The sequence below is a fragment of the Chiloscyllium punctatum genome, chromosome 26, assembly GCF_047496795.1.
Source record: "Chiloscyllium punctatum isolate Juve2018m chromosome 26, sChiPun1.3, whole genome shotgun sequence".
Classification (NCBI taxonomy): domain Eukaryota; kingdom Metazoa; phylum Chordata; class Chondrichthyes; order Orectolobiformes; family Hemiscylliidae; genus Chiloscyllium; species Chiloscyllium punctatum.
The window spans coordinates 5,889,975-5,910,982 of NC_092764.1; the positions used below are offsets into that span (position 1 = coordinate 5,889,975).

At 48.6% G+C, this 21,008-nt stretch overlaps 1 protein-coding gene across 1 annotated transcript in view; it reads left to right on the plus strand.

Moving 5' to 3' along the window:
• cdh16 (cadherin 16, KSP-cadherin) overlaps positions 1 to 20,505 on the plus strand; it is a 95,574-nt gene extending 75,069 nt beyond the window's left edge. The window contains exons 14-18 of the mRNA XM_072595677.1: positions 3,241 to 3,365; positions 13,674 to 13,913; positions 14,912 to 15,028; positions 18,310 to 18,426; positions 20,133 to 20,505. Of these exons, the coding sequence (XP_072451778.1) occupies positions 3,241 to 3,365; positions 13,674 to 13,913; positions 14,912 to 15,028; positions 18,310 to 18,426; positions 20,133 to 20,242 (709 nt within the window). The 3' untranslated portion in view covers positions 20,243 to 20,505. The remainder of the gene's footprint in view (positions 1 to 3,240; positions 3,366 to 13,673; positions 13,914 to 14,911; positions 15,029 to 18,309; positions 18,427 to 20,132) is intronic.
• Positions 20,506 to 21,008: the final 503 nt, after the last annotated feature.

Below are 21,008 nucleotides of genomic sequence, written 5' to 3' on the forward strand. Positions count from 1 at the left end.
TCCCTCAGGACTGACCTCCCTCTGACAGTGTAGCACTCTCTCCAGCACTGACCCTCCGATAATGACACTCCCTCAGCACTGACCCTCCGACAGTGAGGCACTCCCTCAGTACTGACCCTCCAACAGTACTGCACTCCCTCAGCGCTGACCCCCCTCTGAGAGTGCAGCACTCCCTCAGCACTGACCCTCTGACAGTGACACTCCCTCAGTACTGACCCTCCGACAGTGCGGCGCTCCCTCAGCACTGACCCTCCGACAGTGCGGCACTCCCTCAGCACTGACCCTCCGACAGTGCGGCGCTCCCTCAGCACTGACCCTCCGACAGTGCGGCACTCCCTCAGCACTGACCCTCCGACAGTGCGGCGCTCCCTCAGCACTGACCCTCCGACTGTGCGGCACTCCCTCAGCACTGACCCTCCGACAGTGCGGCGCTCCCTCAGCACTGACCCTCCGACTGTGCGGCACTCCCTCAGCACTGACCCTCCGACAGTGCGGCACTCCCTCAGCACTGACCCTCCGACAGTGCGGCACTCCCTCAGCACTGACCCTCCGACTGTGCGGCACTCCCTCAGCACTGACCCTCCGACAGTGCGGCACTCCCTCAGCACTGACCCTCCGACAGTGCGGCACTCCCTCAGCACTGACCCTCCGACAGTGCCCACTCCCTTAGCACTGACCCTCCGACAGTGCGGCACTCCCTCAGCACTGACCCTCCGACAGTGCGGCACTCCCTCAGCACTGACCCTCTGACAGTGCAGCACTCCCTCAGCACTGACCCTCCGACAGTGCGGCACTCCCTCAGCGCACTGCGGCACTGCCTCAGCACTGACCCTCTGACAGTGTGGCGCTCCCACAGCGCTGACCCTCCGACAGTGCGGCACTCCCTCAGCACTGACCCTCTGACAGTGCGGCACTCCCTCAGCACTGACCCTCCGACAGTGCGGCACTCCCTCAGGACTGACCCTCTGACAGTGCGGCACTCCCTCAGCACTGACCCTCCGACAGTGCGGCACTCCCTCAACACTGACCCTCCGACAGTGCGGCACTTCCTCAGCACTGATCCTCCGATAGTGCGGCACTCCCTCAGCACTGATGCTCTGACAGTGCGGCACTCCCTCAGCACTGACCCTCTGACAGTGCGGCACTCCCTCAGCACTGACCTCCCTCTGACAGTGTAGCACTCCCTCAGCACTGACCCTCCGATAGTGACACTCCCTCAGCACTGACCCTCCGACAGTGAGGCACTCCCTCAGTACTGACCCTCCGACAGTGAGGCACTCCCTCAGTACTGACTCTCCAACAGTGCTGCACTCCCTCAGCGTTGACCCCCCTCTGACAGTGCAGCACTCCCTCAGCACTGACCCTCTGACAGTGCGGCACTCCCTCAGTACTGACCCTCCAACAGTACTGCACTCCCTCAGCGCTGACCCCCCTTTGAGAGTGCAGCACTCCCTCAGCACTGACCCTCTGACAGTGACACTCCCTCAGTACTGACCCTCCGACAGTGCGGCACTCCCTCAGCACTGACCCTCCGACAGTGCGGCGCTCCCTCAGCACTGACCCTCCAACAGTACTGCACTCCCTCAGCGCTGACCCCCCTCTGAGAGTGCAGCACTCCCTCAGCACTGACCCTCTGACAGTGACACTCCCTCAGCACTGACCCTCCGACAGTGTGGCACTCCCTCAGCACTGACCCTCCGACAGTGAGGCACTCCCTCAGTACTGACTCTCCAACAGTGCTGCACTCCCTCAGGACTGACCTCCCTCTGACAGTGTAGCACTCTCTCCAGCACTGACCCTCCGATAATGACACTCCCTCAGCACTGACCCTCCGACAGTGAGGCACTCCCTCAGTACTGACCCTCCAACAGTACTGCACTCCCTCAGCGCTGACCCCCCTCTGAGAGTGCAGCACTCCCTCAGCACTGACCCTCTGACAGTGACACTCCCTCAGTACTGACCCTCCGACAGTGCGGCACTCCCTCAGCACTGACCCTCCGACAGTGCGGCGCTCCCTCAGCACTGACCCTCCGACAGTGCGGCACTCCCTCAGCACTGACCCTCCGACAGTGCGGCGCTCCCTCAGCACTGACCCTCCGACAGTCGGCACTCCCTCAGCACTGACCCTCCGACAGTGCGGCGCTCCCTCAGCACTGACCCTCCGACTGTGCGGCACTCCCTCAGCACTGACCCTCCGACAGTGCGGCGCTCCCTCAGCACTGACCCTCCGACTGTGCGGCACTCCCTCAGCACTGACCCTCCGACAGTGCGGCACTCCCTCAGCACTGACCCTCCGACAGTGCGGCACTCCCTCAGCACTGACCCTCCGACTGTGCGGCACTCCCTCAGCACTGACCCTCCGACAGTGAGGCATTCCCTCAGTACTGACCCTCCAACAGTACTGCACTCCCTCAGCGCTGACCCCCCTCTGAGAGTGCAGCACTCCCTCAGCACTGACCCTCTGACAGTGACACTCCCTCAGTACTGACCCTCCGACAGTGCGGCACTCCCTCAGCACTGACCCTCCGACAGTGCGGCGCTCCCTCAGCACTGACCCTCCGACAGTGCGGCACTCCCTCAGCACTGACCCTCCGACAGTGTGGCGCTCCCTCAGCACTGACCCTCCGACAGTGCGGCACTCCCTCAGCACTGACCCTCCGACAGTGCGGCGCTCCCTCAGCACTGACCCTCCGACTGTGCGGCACTCCCTCAGCACTGACCCTCCGACAGTGCGGCGCTCCCTCAGCACTGACCCTCCGACTGTGCGGCACTCCCTCAGCACTGACCCTCCGACAGTGCGGCACTCCCTCAGCACTGACCCTCCGACAGTGCGGCACTCCCTCAGCACTGACCCTCCGACTGTGCGGCACTCCCTCAGCACTGACCCTCCGACAGTGCGGCACTCCCTCAGCACTGACCCTCCGACAGTGCGGCACTCCCTCAGCACTGACCCTCTGACAGTGCAGCACTCCCTCAGCACTGACCCTCCGACTGTGCGGCACTCCCTCAGCACTGACCCTCCGACTGTGCGGCACTCCCTCAGCACTGACCCTCCGACTGTGCGGCACTCCCTCAGCACTGACCCTCCGACAGTGCGGCACTCCCTCAGCACTGACAGTTCTTGTGTCCATCTAAACATCCTGACCTTTTTCCTGATATGGTGTGCAGTGTTCTGGAGCATGCAGCCCTTGCGGAGTCCGCTCTGGTAAACTCTGACAGGAAATTGTGTGTCTTTGGCAGGTACCGCCTTGGCAATGAGACGGTGAGATGGCTCTGGGTGAATGCTGACTCCGGGGAGGTCACACTCATGTCCGGAGATCCGGCAGGAGGGACCCACCTGTTGGAGGTGCTGGTCGAAGATGGAGGTGAGGGATGAAGGATGGTGCAGTTTGAGTTAACCGACCTCAACACATTGGTGCAGGGAACAGTTCAAGAGAGTGGAGAAAAGAGAAATGTGTGTGTAATAATGGGTAATATAGTCAGGGGAATAGAAACTGTTCTCTGTGACCAAGATTGAGAGACCCGAAGGCTGTATTGTCTGCCTGGTGCCTGGGTACAGGATAAATCATCTGGGCTGCAGAATGGGAGGGGTAAGATCCAGCTGTTGTGTTCCATGTAGGTACCAACAATCTGGGTACAACAAGGCAAGAGGTTCTACTGAGGGATTATGGGCAGCTAGAGTTAAACTAAAAAGAACCAAAAAGGTAATCACCATTGGATGACAATCTGAGCCACAAGCTAATTAGCGCAGGGTCAACAAGATGAAAGAGGTCAACACGTGCTTCAAAGGATTGGTGTGGGAGAAAAGGGATTGAATTGATGGGACATCAGCACCAGGATTGGGGTAGCAGGGAGACGGGCTCTGAGACGGGCTCCACCTGAATATGGCTGGCATCAGAGTCCTGGCCAATCGCATAACACGGGCTGTGGGTAGGGTTTGAAACTAAATAGTAAGTGTGGCATGGGGTGCGTTCAGTTGCATGGAAAATAATGCAAGGTCGGGGAGGGCTCAGGAAAGGTTATTAAAGTTTCCAGAACAAGCAATAATGTAGACAGTGTGGAAAGGGTCAGGAATCGAACTTCAGACACAGCAGATAAGGGAAGAGTTATGAAAAAGGCATCAGTCAATGTAGGGCTGAGGGTGTTGTACCTAAATGCACACAGGCTAAAAAACAAGGGAAATGAGCTTATTGCGCTTATTAACATTGGCAGATGTGATGTTGTGAGTATCATAGAGACTTGGCTGCAAGGCAATCACGGCCAGGAACTAAATATCCGAGGATACACGTCCCAATGAGAGGATGGGAAGAGGGGGCTAGGGTTGCTTTGTTAGTAAGAAATGAAATGAAATTGACAGCAAGAGTAAAATAGAATAAGTGTAGGGAGAGCTGAGGAACCACAAAGGGAAAAAGACCCTGATGGGAGGTGTGTCCAGGCTTCCTCACTTTGACCAGAAGGTGAGGAAGAAAATAAATCAGGGGATAGGAAAGGACTATTACAAACATCATGGGGGAACTCAGTAGCAGAACCCAGGAAAAGGAATTCGTGGCATGTCTACCAGATGGAGCAGCTTGTGGTAGAGCCCACTAGGGAACTGGGTGATTCTGGATTTGGTGATGTGCAATGAGACAAACTTGATTAGTGAGCTTAAGGTGAAGGAACCCTGAGGGGGCAGTGACTGTGGTATGATAGAGTTCACCCTGATTGGAGAGGGAGAAGCTGGAATCAGATATAACAGTGCTACAACTGAGTAAAAGGTAACAACAAAACATGAGGGAAGAGCTGGCTAAAGTTGATTGGAAGGAGAGACAAGTAGGGAAGACAGCAGAACAGCAATAGCAGAGGGTTCTTGGGTAACTTGGGAGGCACAGCAGAAAATCATCCCAAGGAAGAAGAAACATATGAAGGGAGGATTAAACAACCATGGCTGACAAGGGAAGTCAGGGACAGCATAAAAGCAACAGAAAAAGCATATAATGTGGTGAAGATTAGAGGGAAACCAGAGAATCTGGAAGTCTATTAAAAACTGGCAGAAGATAACTAAAAAAGCAATATAAGGGGTGAAAATGAAATATGAGAGTAAGCTAGTTAGTAAATAAAAAATGCAAGAGTTTGTTTAGGTATCTAAAAGTTAAGAGAAACGCAAGAGAGGGCATTGAATTGCTGGAGAAAAATGAGATTGGAGGGTAGTAATGGGGAACAAAGGAATGGTGTGGAAGATACCAGCAACATACCAGAGTCAGGGACAGAGGTGAGAGTAGTGACCGTCACTCAGGAGAAGGTGCTGGGGAAGCTGAAAAATCTCAAAAGTGGATAAATCACCTGGACCAGATGGACTACCCCCCAGGGTTCTGAAGGAGATGGCTGAGGGGGTCGTAGAGGCAAAGGTGGAGATCTTTCAGGAATCACTGGAGCCAGGGAGGGTCCCAGAGGACTGGAAAATGGCAAACGTAACAGCCCTGTTTAAGGAGGGAGGGAGGGTGGCAGAAGATAGGAAACTACAGGCCAGTTAGCTTGACCTTGGTCCTTGGTAAGATTTTAGAGACCATTATTAAGGATGAGATTACAGAGTACTTGGAGGTGTTTGGGAAAATAGGGCTGAGTCAGCACAGCTTCGTCAGGGGGAGGTCATGCCTGACAACTCTGTTAGAATTCCTTGAGCTCGGACTTTTTTCATTGGAGAAAAGGAGGAGGAGAGGGGACCTAATTGAGGTATACAAGATAATGAGAGGCATGGATAGAGTCGATAGCCAGAGACTATTTCCCAGGGCAGAAATGGCTAACACGAGGGGTCATAGTTTTAAGCTGGTTGGAGGAAAGTATAGAGGGGATGTCAGAGGCGGGTTCTTTACACAGAGAGTTGTGAGAGCATGGAATGCGTTGCCAGCAGCAGTTGTGGAAGCAAGGTCATTGGGGACATTTAAGAGACTGCTGGACATGCATATGGTCACAGAAATTTGAGGGTGCATACATGAGGATCAGTGGTCAGCACAACATCGTGGGCTGAAGGGCCTGTTCTGTGCTGTACTGTTCTATGTTCTATGTTCTATGTTCTAGGTAATGAGCAAGTTAGACAAAGGAGAACCAGTGAATGTGATTTATATGCATTTCTAGAAGGCCTTTGACCAGGTGCCACACAGGAGGTTGCTAAATAAGATATAAATCCATGGTGTTCGGGACAAGGTACTAGCATGGGTAGAGGATTGGCAGACTGGCAGAAGGCAGAGAGTGGGGATAAAAGGGTCTTTTTCAGGATGGCAGCCAGTGACTAGTGGAATTCTGCAGGGGTCAGTATTAGGACCACAACTATTCATGCTATATTATATTATACATTAATGATTTAGATGAAGGAACTGAGGACATTATTACTAAGTTTGCAGGTGACATAAAGATGGGTGGAGGGACAGGACGTGTTGAGGAAGCAGGGAGGCTGCAGAAGGACTTGGAAAGGCTGGAAGAGTGGGTAAAGAAGTAGCAGATGGAATATAATGTGGGAAAGTGTGAGGTTATGCACTTGGGAGGAAGAATCAAGGTGTAAACCATTTTCTAAATGGGAAAAGGCTTCAGAAATCTGACATACAAAGGGATTTGGGAGTCCTAGTTCATGATTCTCTTCAGGTAAACGTGCAGGTTCACTTGGGAAGATAAACGCAATGTTAACATTGATTTCGGGAGGGTTAGACTACAAGAGCAGGGATGTGTTCTTGAGGTTGTATAAGACTCTGGTCAGCCCACACTTGGAATATTGTGAGCAGTTTAGGCCCCATATCTAAGATAGGGGGTCCAGAGGAGGTTTACAACAATGATCCTGGGGAGGAAGGGCTTGTCATGTAAAGCAGAGTTTGAGGACTCTGGGTCTGTACTTGATGGAGTTTAGAAGGTTGGGGGGGGGCAGGGCGGGATTCAGATTGCAACTTATAAATTACACAGAGGCCTGGATAGAGTGGACATGGAGAAGATGTTTTCTCTGGTAGGAGAGACTGGGACCACAGGGCACCACCTCAGAGAAAAGGCATGTTCCTTTAAATTTGACAGGAGGAGGAATTTCTTCAGCCAGAGGGTGGTGACTCTGTGGAACTCATTGCCACAGAGGGCTGTGGAGGCCAAGTCATTGAGTGTATTTAAGATAGAGATAGATTTTTGATTAGTAAGGGGGTCAAGGGTTATGGGGAAAAGACAAGAGAATGGGATTGGAAAGCATATCAGCCATGATCGCATGGTGGAGCACACTCAATCGGCCAAATGGCCTGGTGCTGTTCCTATGTCTTACAGTCTTCTGGTTTGATGGTCTTTGTTAGATTTCCCAAGGAGATTGTCTACTGCAGGAGTTAAAGCTGTGGAGCAACGTTTGCTGGTGATGTTTAGATGGGATTCCCTGACGATATCCTCCAGCAGCACATACATTCCTGCAAGAGGTCTCTCCATTTCCCTCTCCCTATCATGGCTTCCATTTTGTTTTTTTTCCTCCATTAATTTATCTCTCCCTCTTTTCTATCTCTCTGATGATCTCTTCCTCTCTCTATCCCTCCCAATATCGCTCTGTCAATCTCTCTCTCTCTGATTGTCTCTCACTATTACTCACAGCCTCTCCCTCTCTGTCACTGTCTCCCTTGTCTCTATCTATGCATTCATCTCTTTCTCTGTCTTTTCATACCTCTCTCCTTCTGCCTCTCTCCTTGTGGGAGAAAACTACAGCACCCGGAGGAAACCCACACAGACACAGGGAGAATGTGCAAACTCCACACACACACACACACACACACACACACACAGTCACCCGAGGCAGGAATTGAACCTGGGTCCCTAGCGCTGCGAGGCAGCAGTGCTAACCACTAAGCCACTGTGCCACCCATTCTGTGATTCTGGGACTTTAAAAATGCAGTATTGATATAAAATAGAAGCAAACAGCTGAATAAAGACTGAAGCTGAGTCAGTCTGTGATAGAAGAAGCTACTGTTTAATAAGGGTCACCAGACAGTCAGGTGACAACACTTTGCTTCCTTCTAACAGGACCACTGTCGGACTCTGCCATCAGGTGCTTAACTAACAATAAATTAAAGCAAAAATACTGTGAACGCTGGAAATCTGAAACAAACACAGAGAAGGCAGGAGAAACTTAGCAGGTCTGTGGCGACAGAGACAGAGCTAAGAATCTGATATAATTCTCCTGAAAGGAACTGGAAAATTATCCTTAGTAGAGAGGGAGAGAAAACAGGCAAAAAAAGGAGGGAGAGACAGACACGGGGTGGGGGGGTAAAGGAGAGAGAGAGAGGAGGGGAATGAGGAAGAGAGAGACAGGGGTGGGGAGAGAGAAAAATGGAACTGAGGGGAGGGGGAGTGAAGAGAGGGAGACAGAGAGAGAGACAGAGAGAAGCAGAGTCCTTAATGGTTCACATTATGATTAAATCTGTTGAGGGTTGGTCCATCTTCCTACAGAGGAGAATTTTTGGATTGGTCCAGGGCTGAGGCAAATGGAACAGCTGAGTGAAGGACTTCTCAAACTGGGGGCCATGACCCTGCTAGGGTCCCTTTAAATGCTGCTTTTCTTGGCCTGCTCTGTACTCTCCAGAAACCAGTGAAACAGTCGATCGTTCTGAACCCGCTGATGATTCAACACTCTGCAGGGATCTCCCAGCTACACCCTCTCACCCTCCAGCCTCAGTGAGGGTCACACTGGGTCAGAGGTTGTTCACCTCCAGGATTGAAGATCGATCCCAAAGACCTCAGGGAAAAAGAAGCCGGGAGAATAAAAGCAGAAATATTCCAGATTTATTTTCCAAGTCCTTGAACAGTTTCTGTTTATTATTGGGAGAAATAGTGAAAGTGAAGAGAAGGGGCTGTTTGATTGGCTGATCCTTGGCTATTCAATAGGGGAATGAAGAAACTTTCCAATTGGTTGTGGGGAAGGGTTACCATGACAACTGACATGCACCCAACCAATAGGAGGAGTGTGTGTGTGGGGGAGGTCAAAATTGTTCCCGGAAGTCATGTGATAAACTTGACAAATGGATCCAAACATTGTTGGCAATATTCGACCATCAGAGTTATAGTTTATTGCCTTCACTTGGAATACTGTGCACACAGTTCTGGTTTCTGTATTACCAAAAAGGATATAGAGGTGCTGGAGAGAATGTCAGGACAGATTTACAGGAATGATTCAAGAACTGAAAGGTTATAAATCAGACTGAGGCCAAATTCTGTGCAAAAACAGCTGACCTAATGCAAAAATAAATTTATCATGTATCAATCACTAACCTGTCACTGCACTGTAATACAGAGGCCCAGATTAACAACCTACAGACACTGGGGAAATTTGAATCTGTTTAATAAACCGAGGATACGAAGTGAGTCTCCCTGGCGTTAACGGTTGGAAAAACACATTGGTTTCACTGAAGTCCTTTAGGGAGGGGAACTGTCTTCCTTACCTGGTTTGGTTTCATGTGACTCCATACCCACAGCAATGTGGCTGGCTCTTGCCGACCCTCTGAAATGACTGAGCAAGCCACGCAAGGGCAATTAGGGATAGTCAATAAATGCTGGACTTGCCAGTGTTGTCACAACCTATAAACAACTGAAAAAACAGGTTTAGTCTCAGATGGGCTGTTTTCCCTGGAGAGTCAGAGTCTGAGGGGTGATCTTGTAGACGTTTATAAAATCATGGGGGGGCATGGATAGGATAAATAGACAAGGTCTTTTCCCTGGGGTGGGGGGAGGGGGGTCCAGAACTAGAGGGTAAGGTTTTAGGGTGAGAGCAGAAAGATATAAAAGAGAACTAAGGAGCAACTTTTTCACACAGAGGATGGTGTGTGTATGGAATGAGCTGCCAGAGGGAGTGGTGGAGGCTGGTACAATTACAACATTTAAATGGCATCTGGATGGGTATAAGAATAGGAAGGGTTTAGAGGGATATGGGCCGGGTGCTGGCAAATGGGACTAGATTTATAGAGGATATCTGATCAGCATGGACGGGTTGGACCAAAGGGTCTGTTTCTGTGCTGTACAGCTCGATGACCCTCTGACTATATGTAGACCACTGACAGAGTAGCCAGGCAGGCAGCCGAGGAGACATGTATATCCCCTGGGGATGTTGGGATCTGGAATATGCTGCCTGAAAGGACAGTGGGAGTATATTCAACAGCAACATTCAACAAGGTATCAGATAGCTACTTGAAGAGGAACAATTTGCAGAGGGGGGTGGGGAAAGAACAGGGTGCAGTCAGACTAATGGGATCTCTCTTTCAAAGAGGCACCACAAGCACAATGGGCCAAAGGGCAACGTGATTCTATGACCTTAAAGGAGTTCAAGCTATTTCCGAGTGTCTGTGCTGAGCAAACAGAGGAAATTATTGATCTTGGACAATATGTTGCTACACCCTTTGGACATGATACTGTGACCTTTGGTAACTCTACTGCTCTCATTGAACCAGGGTCCTCACAGAATCCTGAGAAGCAAATGGTGCCAGGAGGTACACTGGCATCTGTGGTTAAATGGGTGCCATCAGATCTTTCAGTCTGAAGGTCAGGGGTTAGGGAGTCACCCATTCTTGTCACAATCAACCTGCCCTCATTCTCCCACCACCGACCGCTACTCACACACAGCGTTATGACCAATTGTCACATGTACTGACTCTTCCATCACTTGTCATTGTCTCTCAATAGCCAAATCCAAAGATCCTAAAAAAAAACAGATTGTTACAGAGAAACTATGATTTTTATTCACCCTCTCCCCTTCTTGACGGTTCAAAGCAGCTCATTCTGGAGATAGATCTTTACTTCACCTACCCCAGCTCCAGAGATAGGACACCCTACAACGAGGGAGTATAAAGTTCCAGTTTAATTCTTTGGAATTCCCAGGATGAGGAAATACTCCCAATTGAACACTTTGTTACATCCAAACAGCACATACACTGAGATAGCTATGCTAAGGTCCGATAGCCTCAGGTGGGAGTCAAGACAGAGGAAAATACCGGTGATAAAAACAGAAATTTCCAGAAAAGCTCAGCAGGTCTGGTAGCATCCGTGGAGAGAAATCAGAGTTAACTGTTCTGAGGAAGGTCATTCAAACCAAAGGATTAACTCTGATTTCTCTCCACAGGTGCTGCCAGACCTGCTGAGTTTTTCCAGCAATATTTCTGTGTTTGTTTCTGATTTACAGCATCTGCAGTTCCTTCAGTTTTTATAAGGTTTCGGTGAGAAGGGGACGGCCAAAAATTATCTGCAATCAAGGTAATATCCAGTGTGTAAGGGGGAGAAGGTTATGTGAAATTTACACCCTGGCTCCTGATCAACATCCCTAACCTCCCTCAGCCTGGTTAGTCAGGAGCAGCAGTGTGGTCAGTAATGGCTCATTTGTCAGGTTTCAGTTCTGTGACTATACTGATAAGGAGTTTGCCCTCTGTCTCCATAGAAACCTGGCTGTGATGCACTCACAATGATGTGCCGGGTTTTTTTTTACAGCTCGTTCTAGTATTTATCCTGGCTCCACTCAACTTGACAGCACAATTAATGGAGCGATTAGCTTCTCCTCTGACCACTCTGGTTCCAGTCAGGATCCCAGGCTAACTCCCCAAACACCACCAAAGTATCCAAGCAACCTCCCTCAACATAAACATGTCGAAGAGTTTCTTCAGCCACCTTTGCCCGACTGAGCTCTGTTGGTGGGGATTCTGGATTTCCACTCAAATACAAAAGCAAGACTCTACAAATGTTGGAAAACTGAGATTCAGCAGGTCAGACAGCATGTGTTGAGAGAGAACTGGGTTTAGAATCAAGTATCCCTTGAGAAGGCCATTTGACCCACTGTGCATGTTCTAGCACTTTGAAAGAGCTACCCACAAACAAAAGAACATAAGAAGTAGGAGTAAGAGGAGACCACTCTGCCCCTCGAACATATTCTGTCAGTCAATGGCTGATCTGAATGTAGCCTTCACTCCACATTTTGCCTGTCTTCCTTTAAACTCGATTCCCCTTGTCAACCGGAACACTGATTGCTGTGGAAAAGGATTCTGGACACGAACAGCCCTGAACTCATTCCCTTCCCAAAGCACAGCAAATCTTTCCAGTTCAGGTCTTTTGAAAATTGCAATTGAATCTGTCTCCCCCACACTTTCAGACAGCGTGTTCCAGACCACAACAACTTGCTGTTAAATGCCTTTCTTCAATCACCTCTCGTTTTCTCAACAATTGCTTTTTATTCTGTGCCAACTGGTGAGGCAGTCGCTCCCCATTCCTGCTCCTCAATTCAACTCACTGCAACTCACTGCACCTATTGCTTCTGTTCATTTACCATTAGCCGAACCCTTCCTCATTCTGAACACCTCTGTATGCTTTCTCTGCCTTGAAGAGGGCAGCCCCAACTTTTCCTGGCACTCCTTTATCCCTCGAATATTCTGGTAAACCTCATTTGTAATTGTTTTAATGCCTAACCGTACCTGCGAAAGGTGGGGGGGGGGGGTCACTCAGACCTCATCAGCTGAGTGAGCCAGTGTTTTATAAATACATTACATAAGTACACACAGTCCCAGCAGTGTGTACCATCTTCAAGATGCACTGCAGAAATTCACTGAAGATCTTTAGACAGCACCTTCCAAACCCATAACCACTTCTATCTAGAAGGACAAGGGCAGCAGATAGGCGGGAACACCACCCCCTGCAATCTCCCCTCCAAGCCCCTCACCATCCCGACCTGGAAATATATCACCGTTCCTTCACTATCACTGGGTCAGAATCCTGGTATTCCCTCCCTAAGGGCATTGTGGGTCAACCTACAGCACGTGGACTGCAGCGGTTCAAGAAGGCAGCTCACCCCCACCTTCTAAGGGGCAACTAGGGACGGGTAATAACTGCTGGCCCCAGCCAGAAATGCCTGCATTCTGTGCTTATAAAGCATTTCATGTCAATGGCCTTTTATCAGAACTGGAAGAAAAGGTTTACTGGGAATGGAAAGTCTGAGTGATACACAGAGGCTGAACAGGCTGGGGCCGTTTACCCCGGAGCATCGGAGGCTGAGGGGTGACCTGATCGAGGGTTATCAAATCATGAGGGACATGGATAGGGTTAATAGATGAGGTCTTTTCCCTGGGAAGGGGGAGGTCAAAACTAGAGGACATAGAGTTAAGGTGAGAGGGGAAAGATTTATTAGGGACTTGAGGGGCATATTTTCCACACAGACGGTGATGCATGTATGGAATGATGTGAAAGAGGAAGTCGTAGATGCAGGTATAATTGCAACATTTAAAAGATATTTGGATAGGTACCTAGAAAGGAAAAGTTTAGAAGGATATAGGCCAAATGCAAACAAGTGGGACTAGTTTAGTTTGGGAAACTTGTTGGCCTGGACCAGTTGGTTCAAAGGGTCTGTTTCATGTTGTGTGACTCTATGACTCTATGAAAGCAGTTTGAAATGTACAAATATGAAGTGAACAAGAACAGAAAACTGGGAGGGGATGGCAGGGTATGGAAAAGGAGTGACAGACTGTGAGAGGGAAAACATGGGAGAGAAACTGGCAAATTGGATGATAGTGCAAGGCTAAAGGAGACAGGGACTTGGTGAAAATTTAGATGTCCTGCATTTTTAACTTCAGAAGCTTTCAAACCAAGCCCATTCGTACTCAGGAAAGTTTCTGTCACACGTGGCAAGTGATGGTAACTGCGTCTTCTGATGAATTCTGTAGATGATCCTTCCTTATATGCCAGTGCAATGCTGGTGGTTCACATTGAAGATATTCATGAAGATCTACTGACCCCTGTTCTGGAACATTCTGGAGATTTCCTGTGTATGCCACGGGACGATGGGCAGTTCATCACCATCAAAGCTGTGTATCGCCAGGAAAGAGGAAACAGAAATCCCATCAGCCTCTCCATCGATGACAAAGCCAAGGAGCAAAGGAAGTGGAAGCTCCATCAGTTTAACGGTAAGGTGATGGGATTTGGGCACTAGGACTGGTACCGGACAGGGTTCTTGCCAATACACAGCTCAATGGCAGCTGCAGCTCATCGCACTCTCCCCTGTGACTCAGACAGTTATGGATTCAAGTCCCCCTCCAGAGGACCTTGCACAAAGTCAAAACTGATATCACACTGCAGTACTGAGGGAGTGCCGCACTGTCGGAGGGTCAGTACTGAGAGAGTGCTGCACTGTCGGAGGGTTAGTACAGAGGGAGTGCTGCACTGTCACAGGGTCACTACTGAGGGAGGGATGCACTGTCACAGAGTCAGTGCTGAGGGAGTGCCACATTGTCAGAGGGTCAGTGCAGAGGGACTGTTGCACTGTCGGAGGGTCAGTACTGAGGGAGTGCTGCACTGTTGGAGGGTCAGTACTGATGGAATGCAGCACTGTCGGAGGGTCAGTACTGAGGGAGTGCAGCACTGTCGGAGGGTCAGCGCTGAGGGAGTGTCTCACTGTCGGAGGGTTAGTGCTGAGGGTGTACCACACCGTTGGAGGGTCAGTATTGAGGGAGGACCGTATTATTGGAAAGTCAGTATTGAGTGAGTGCTGTAATATCAGAGGGTCAGTAGGCCGGGAGTGCTGGAGTGTCGGATGTGCAGTCATTCTGATCGGACATTAGATTGAGGCTGGAACTGGCTGCTTGTGTTTTAAGAAATCCTGTGGCCAATATTTTGTAGAAGAGCAGGGGTACTCTGTCGCGTGTCCTGGCCAGAAATTCCCCTCAACTGATATTGCAAACAACAAGTGCAAATTGTCTGCTCTATTCCACGCTGTCATTCATCTGAGATTGCTGTGTGCAAATTGGCAACCTCATTTACAACATTACCTTGTTGCTGCAAGATTTTTAAAAATTGCTTTCTGCTGACAGACAGGCTGCCTGATATCTCTCAGATTGAATGTTATTTACAGATTCAGTGCCAAGTGCAGTATTTTTCCCAGCCTGACTATGTGGATCTCTTTCAGATTCACATGCCTTTCTGACAATTGCCCTGAGCTGGGTAGATCCAGGGACGTACCAGATTCCGATCATCCTCACTGCAAAAGGGAAAGCACCCCAGCGTCACAGCAATACTCTCACAGGTAAATAAGGAATGTATACATTATAATTACAGCCAAATGTCTGAAATCACTTGCTGCTATGTAAGTCTGTATGAAAAACTGTGAAAAAAAATGTTAGTTACTCTATTCAGCTACAAAGTGTTCCAGTAAACAGAAAATGTGAGAAGAGAAATATTTTAATCAGTTGTCATCTGCTTTCGTCTTTGTTTTCAAGTACATTGTGTTCCTTGCTGTGTAATTCTGTGTAATTATGTAATTTCTAAATACATTTGATAGTTAATTTTAGCTTAAATGTAAGAGGTTTAGACTGCAACTTATACCGCTACAGACCAATCATTGGGTGTGTGACGCTGGGGGACCACTGGAGGAGCCCGAGATGGATCATCCTCGGCACATCTGGCTCAAGATTGCTGCGAGTGCTTTAGCCTTATCTTTTGCCCTGATGTGCTGGGCTCTTCCATCACTGAGGATGGGGATGTTTGTGATATTTGAGGGGCTTTTTCCAATTGCTGTTGTTTTCTGTGCCTAGGTCGATACAAGGTAGTCCATCCGATTTCATTTCTTTGAGACTTTGTAGTGATTGATACAACTGAATGGTTTGCTCAGCCATTTCAGAAAGCAGTTGAGAGTTAAACTCATTGCTGTGGGTCTGGAGTCACATGTGGGCCAGTCCGAGAGAGGATGGCAGATTTCCTTCCCTCAAGGACGTTGGTGAACCAGACAGGGTTTTCAGATATTTGACAATAGATTCAAGGTCATCATTAGACTTTTCATTTTTAAAAATTAATTTGTGGGATGTGGCTCGGCCAGACTTTATTGCCCCGTCCCTAGTTGCCCCTTGAGAAAGTGGGGGTGAATCGTTGCAGTCCATGTGCTGTAGGTAGACCCACAATGTCCTTAAGGAGGGAATTCCAAGATTTTGACCCATTGACCGAGGTATATTTTCAATTCAGGAAGGTGAGAGGTTTGGACGGAAAGTTGGAAGTGGTGATGTTCCCATGTATTTGCTGTTCTCGGACAAGATAATAGCTTCTCCCACAGTTACAATGTGCTGTAAGTGCACTGCACTGATAGACTGTCTGTTCCACACTGCCAGAGAGTGCTACCATCTGGTGCTGCTGAGGAACCAACAGCCTTGCCAATGTCAGAGCTCAGTAAGAAGCAGTACTTTGGGCAGGGCCAGGGGGCAGGCCCTGACTGGGGGAGTCAGGTAATGCAGAGTTATTGGGCAAGGAGGGTAGGCCCAGGGGTTAGGGAATGTGTTGGAGGAGGGTTAGCGGTGGGAGTTGAAGTTTAAGTAGGTAGGAAGGAAGGGGATTACTGTCTCCTCTGGGAATGCACCAAAGGTATCCTTCAAAGAAAGTGTGCCCTCTTCCTGCCTGCCATTTTAAAATGTTTGATAAAGTGCTGCCCACTCCCACACACTGGCACAAGCCACCCCCATCACAGCAGGACAGGCCAAGATTGAGGCCTATCGGGCTTTAGACAAAGTTGATTGAATTTTAGTTGAGTCTAGATCAGAGTGGTGCTGGAAAAGCACAGTAGGTCAGGCAGCATCCGAGGAGCAGGAAAATCGATGTTTCGGGCAAGAGCCCTTCATCAGGCTGCCTGACCTACTGTGCTTTTCCAGCACCACTCTAATCTAGACTCAGATTTCCAGCATCTGCAGTCGTCACTTTTGCCTCGTGAATTTTAGTTAAGCAAAGCCATTAAGAGATATGGGCCAAAGGCAGGCGATTGGAGTTAGGCCACAGCTCAGTCATGATCCCATTGAAAAGTGGGACAGGTTCAAGGGGCTGAGTGGCCTTCTCCTGTTCCTATGACCCTTGATGATTTATTTACACATGTTGGGAGAGCTCTGATTGGGCCCTGACCCATTCTATGGGACTGAGCCATGGACTGGCTGGGAATATGGTCGGCTAATTACCCAAACATTTTACATAACCCTCTCCCCCCCACCCAGGGGCCTTTGTTATCCAGCTCATTAGTTCTGTTTCTCACTCTGTAGATGCTGAGAGACCTGCTGAATAGTATTCATAGAGTCACAGAGCTGTAGAGCATGGAAACGAACCCTACGGTTCAACTTGTCCATGCCGATCAGAAATCCTAAATTAATCTAATCCCATTTGCCAGCACTTGGCCCATATCCCTGTAAACCCTTCCTGTTCATATACCCATCCAGATGCCTTTTAAATGTTGTAACTGTACCCACTTCCACCACATCCTCTGGCAGCTCATTCCATACACGTACCACCCTCTGTGTGAAAAAGTTGCCCCTTCGGTACCTTTTAAATCTTTCCCCTTTCACCTTAAACCTATGCCCTCTAGTTCTGGGCTCCCCCGCCATGAGAAAAACATTGTGCCTATTTACCCTATCCATGCCTCTCATGATTTTATAAACCTCTATAAGGTCACCCCTCAGCCTCCGACGCTCCAGGGAAAACAGCCCCAGCCTGTTCAGCCCCTCCCTATAGCTCAAACCCTCCAACCCTGGCAACCCTCTTGTAAATTTTCTGAACTCTTTCAAATTTTACAACACCTTTCCTATAGCAGGGACACCAGAATTGTAATTGTATTCTAAAAGCGGCCTAACCAATATCCTGTACGGCTACAACATGACCTCTCAACTCCTATACTCAGTGCTCTGACCAATAAAGGAAAGCATACTGAACCCCTTCACCATTCTGTCTACCTGCAACTCCACTTTTAAGGAGCTATGCACCAGCACCCTCGGTCCCTTTGTTAGCAACACTCCATAATTATGGGACAAATATATATATATTCTTTCACCCCAGTGACCCTATTAGTCATTGAATCACTTGTAAATAATTCCATTGAGGTTATAGAATAAACGTACTCAAAACATCTCACACAACTACAATGATGAACAGCATAAGAAATGTTCTGAAATGTGGAATCCGTCACTGAGGAAGACCTTTCAGTGTGTTAACAAGCTCTTCACAAATCACTCCATAAAAATGGTGCATTTCAGAGTCTTAGTGACACAGATCACATCCGGCAGTGTCTCAAATCCAAACTTTCCAATTAGGGAATTCTTGTTTCTGCAGCAAATTTTAAATGTACCTCACATCAAACTGGACGTTCACCCGTACAACATTTTCGGAAATTGGAAAATGTGAAGAAGTCAGATGACCCAGAATTTCACTTGGTTTCAATTCTAATCCCATCGATGTCAGAGCATTCATCCAAACAGTTCCAGAACTCAGCTGCGCTGCTGACCACATACCAACCCTCATGATTCAAAGGTTTTAAACTGACATTCTCCCCATTATTCTTTGCAGTGAATGTTTGTACTTGCAGTTCCAGAGGGGAATGCAGGCTCGAGGTTGGGACTGTTCCAGGTAAACCCACCGTTCTGACGACTGTGGTCACCATTGTTGGCACTTTGGGAGCAATCGGTGAGTAGCTCAGTTCATCCCTCAACAGGGGGAGCTCATTTAAAATAATTAAGAGCTAACACTTTGTCTCAGCAGGAAACTAGAACATGGAGTCACACACTCAGAATGAGAGAGGAGGAGAAATCCCTTCAGTTTTTTCATCTTTGGAATTGTCTTTCCCTGAATAGAGTTGTAGACTCACAAAGGTGTACAGCACGGAAACAGACCCTTCGGTCCACTTCGCCCATGCTGACCAGATATCCTAACCTCATCTAGTCTCATTTGCCAGCATATGGTCCATACCCCTCCAAGCCCTTCCTTTTTATATACCCATCCAGATGCCTTTTAAATACTGCAATTATACCAGCCTCCACCACTTCCTCTGGCAGTTCATTCCATACATGCACCACCCTCTGTGTGAAAAGGTTGCCTCTTAGGTCCCTTTTAAATCTTTTCCCTCTCATCCTAAACCTATGCCTTCTAGTTCTGGACTCCCCCACCCCAGGGAAAAGTCCTTGTCTACGTTTCCTACCCACGCTCCTCATGATTATACAGTGAACAAGAGAGAGAGGAGGAGTGAGTGAGAGAGTGTGAGAAAGTTAGAGAGAGAGAGAGAGAGGGAGAGAGAGATATATAAATGATGGACTAAAAGCTGTCAGCTATACCTCTGTGGTTGCACTCCTTCACTCGGAGTCTGTTGCTCTTGGGTTCAGTTCCCACTCCAGAGACTCACCTCAAACCTAAGCTGCTGTGATGTCAGACCTGAGGAAATGCTGCCCTGTCAGAGCTGCTGCCTTTCAGATAAGGCAAGAAACTAGGGTCTGCCCACTCGCTCAGGTAGGTGCTATGAGAGGGGAGAGAGAGAGAGAGAGACAGAGAGACAGAGAGAGTGAGACTAAAGAAATTCAGAGACAGTGAGAGATTGAGAAAAAAATTGTTGTGATATTTCTTGAAGCAGAGCAAGGGAACTCTAATTTCCTGGTCAATATTTGTCCTTCTGCCATACAGGTTACCCAGGCATTTACCTCTATTTCTGGGATCTTGCTGTGTACAGTTTGGTTGCTACATTCTCTACCTCACAATCAGTGATTTCCAGTGGGTACACTATGTATCTAGAGGAAAATGGGGGGAGGGGTCATCACATAGAAACACAGGAGGGTCAGTGTGGATTGGTTGGGCTGAAGGGCCTGTTTCCACACTTTAGGGAATCTAATCTAGTCTAATCATATAAAATCCTGATGGGACTGGACAGGCTAGATGCAGGAAGAATGTTCCTGATGTTGGGAAAGTCTAGAACTGGGGATCACAGTCTAAGAATAAGGGTTCAGTCATTCAGGACTGAGATGAGGCTGAATTTCCTCACTCAGAGAGTTGTGAACTTGTGGAATTCTTTCCCACAGGAAGCTGTTGGGGCCAGTTCATTAGATGGATTAAAGAGGGAGCTGGACGTAACCCTTGCAGCTAATGGGATCAAGGGGTATTGGGGGAGGGCGGGAATGGGATACTGAGATTGCATGAGCAGCCATATTGAATGGTGGAGCAGGCTTGAAGGACCGAATGGCCTACCCCTGCTCCTTTTTTCTATGTCTCTATGAAACATCACACTGTTATGTGTGAAACGTTCAGGGATATCTGGAGATCATGTGAAAGACATCAATGTAAGTTCCTCACTTCTGTCTCTTTTGAAGATTAATTCTCCATCGTCCTTCTCCCTTCCTGATGGACAGGTTTTTTCCTGATCATTGTCCTCGTGCACACGGCTCTAACAGGGAAGCAACGCCAGAAGAGGAAACGCAACGTGAGCTGTGAATCTGCGCGGTTCCAGCTATCGGAGTAACGTGGTCTCACTCAGCATCACCATCAAAAACCAATCAGACTGATCGATTTCAACAGCCCATTGAACACGTGCAGAGAACAATCTGGGGCCAAGTGTACTCTATGCTTCTTCATCGATCACCAGAAGATTGGGTGATGCTTTGTTAATCAATGAGTTTAGTGTAATAGGAACAGGAGTGATACAATTTAGGTCAAATGGAATTAGTTTAATCGGCTCATTATAGGAAATTCAGATGTTCTGGATGTAGGTTTGCTCACTGAGCTGGGAGGTTAATTTCCAGACATTTCATCACCCTACTAGGTAACATCTTCAGTGAGCCTCAGGTAAAGCAATGTACATGATCCCTGCTTTCTATTCATATGTTTGGGTTTCTTTGGGTCGGTGGTGTCATTTCCTGTGGTCTACAGGAAAACAACACATACGAACCAAATACTGAACTACAGAAGCAATCATCCCAACACCCACAAATGAAGCTGCGTCAGAACATTATTCCAACGAGCCTCCATGCACTGCAACACAGAGGAACTACGCAGAGCAGGGGAAAATCACCTATACAGTGTATTAAAAAAGAATGGACACCCAATGAACACAGTCCGCCGATTTCTCAGCAACAAACCCAAACAAGCAGACAAAACATGTCCAGAAACCCTAGCCACTCTCTCCTACATCAAAGACATCTCAGAAATTACTGCCAGACTACTCAGACTCCTTGGCATCACGGTAGCCCACAAACCCACTAACACACTACAACAGCAGCTAATGAACT